Source organism: Melampsora larici-populina (genome assembly GCF_000204055.1).
Source record: "Melampsora larici-populina 98AG31 unplaced genomic scaffold MELLAscaffold_180, whole genome shotgun sequence".
Lineage (NCBI taxonomy): Eukaryota > Fungi > Basidiomycota > Pucciniomycetes > Pucciniales > Melampsoraceae > Melampsora > Melampsora laricis-populina.
Window position 1 is genome coordinate 1 of NW_006768943.1, and position 1,492 is coordinate 1,492.

The 1,492-nt window shown below is 41.9% G+C and overlaps 1 protein-coding gene across 1 annotated transcript; it reads right to left on the bottom strand.

The window, feature by feature from the left end:
- Positions 1–164: 164 nt before the first annotated feature.
- MELLADRAFT_114472 (uncharacterized protein) lies at positions 165–1,069 on the bottom strand (the record flags this gene model as incomplete). Its single annotated transcript, XM_007419409.1, has 2 exons — positions 165–259; positions 769–1,069. 2 exons carry the CDS (start codon positions 1,067–1,069, stop codon positions 165–167), a joined length of 396 nt encoding a protein of 131 aa, XP_007419471.1.
- Positions 1,070–1,492: the final 423 nt, after the last annotated feature.

The window sequence follows — 1,492 nt, forward strand, 5'->3', positions numbered from 1 at the left end:
TTAGCAGAGGATCTATATAATACTGGGCTCAGAAGGCTTTCAGGGTATGCCATAATGTCCAAGGTACTGTTAAAGGTGAAAATGGGGTCTATCAGGAGCAGGCCAAGGATCAAACATCCACTGGAACCGGAGCCAACTTTGAGGCTAGCTTTATTATGCACAGACTAGACTTCATGTGATTTACGCGAGTATGCAGTTTTTCTTTCTTTTCTTTTGGGAATCTTTGTCCAAATTGGCAATTTCCTCAGTACAAGGTAGACTATTCGGGGTCATGGCCAGACGGTCCGATGAGGTTATGACCCAAATGAATGGTAACTTAAACTGTTTGCCCCGAACGTTGTTTCAAATAGTCTGAAGCACGTTGTTGAACTGAGTGATAATGATGTGTGAGTCTTGTCGTGATCAGACACAACATCGATCAGTTCAATTGAAGATAGTCAACTTAGCTGATATAAAAAGCATTGAATTCGGTACATAATTTTAAGTGTTTTGAACTGTTTTGAATCAAAGTCAAAGGAGACTTGAATAAGATTATATTATAACAACTTGCGCATGTAACTTGTACAGCTTGTTATGTAGCAGAATACAGCTTGATCACCGGTTGACGTTCTCTCCAAAGCTATTGACCTTCGCGTCTTGAACTTCCGTTTCTCCCCTTTTCTCCCTCTTAACTTCACTTTAAATTCATCCAACTTCACCGGTTCTTAAGCTTCATCACACTACTTTGAACGCGTTTTCCCTTACCAAAAACCTTTGACTCGTACGTACTTCTCATATTTCTTTGCTTCGTTGCGCGTTTGCTGGTATCCTTCCAGCCCAATGCGCAACGTTGTTGTCTATCTAACAGATAAAGTTCATTCGAGAATGGCTGATTCTTGATTAAATCGCAATAATCTTTCCACATGTTTACCTCTTGATTGTGCTCAGCCTGCTTAAAATCCCCAATGGCTGCTACTACGAAAGCTGATGACCCTAAGCCGAAGAGTGAGTTTTGTCCCTGGCCGCTGTTGCCTTCATCTCGAATGCATGTGGCAGACCTCGTTTGTCGGCGATAACCGTTTTTTTTCATATACTCACTTTTTTTCGCGTCTCGCTGCACGCTCGGGGTTTTTCGTCAGTATTCCATTTCACCTTCCTCGCATATCGCTTGAGTCTTTCTTCCCGTTTCTGATTCTAAGCACGTGTTGATCAAACAGTTTTAGAGGTCGTTCCTGCTGCTGGCGCAAACAAGAAAAAGTCAAACGCTTATCAAACCTATATGAAGGTATGTAATATCACTCTTACCCTTTGAATATTAGCATTGACACGTACCTTGACGTATATTCTTTCGCCTTGTTCTGTCTACTAGGCTGCTCTCAATGATTTGAAGATATCGTCCCCTTCTATCACTCACAAAGAGCGATTCCTGTTGGCAGCCAAAAACTGGGAAACCGATCCGTTAGTACTTATTGACTACCTATCTCACTTTCATGTGACCCTTCACGTGACTCTA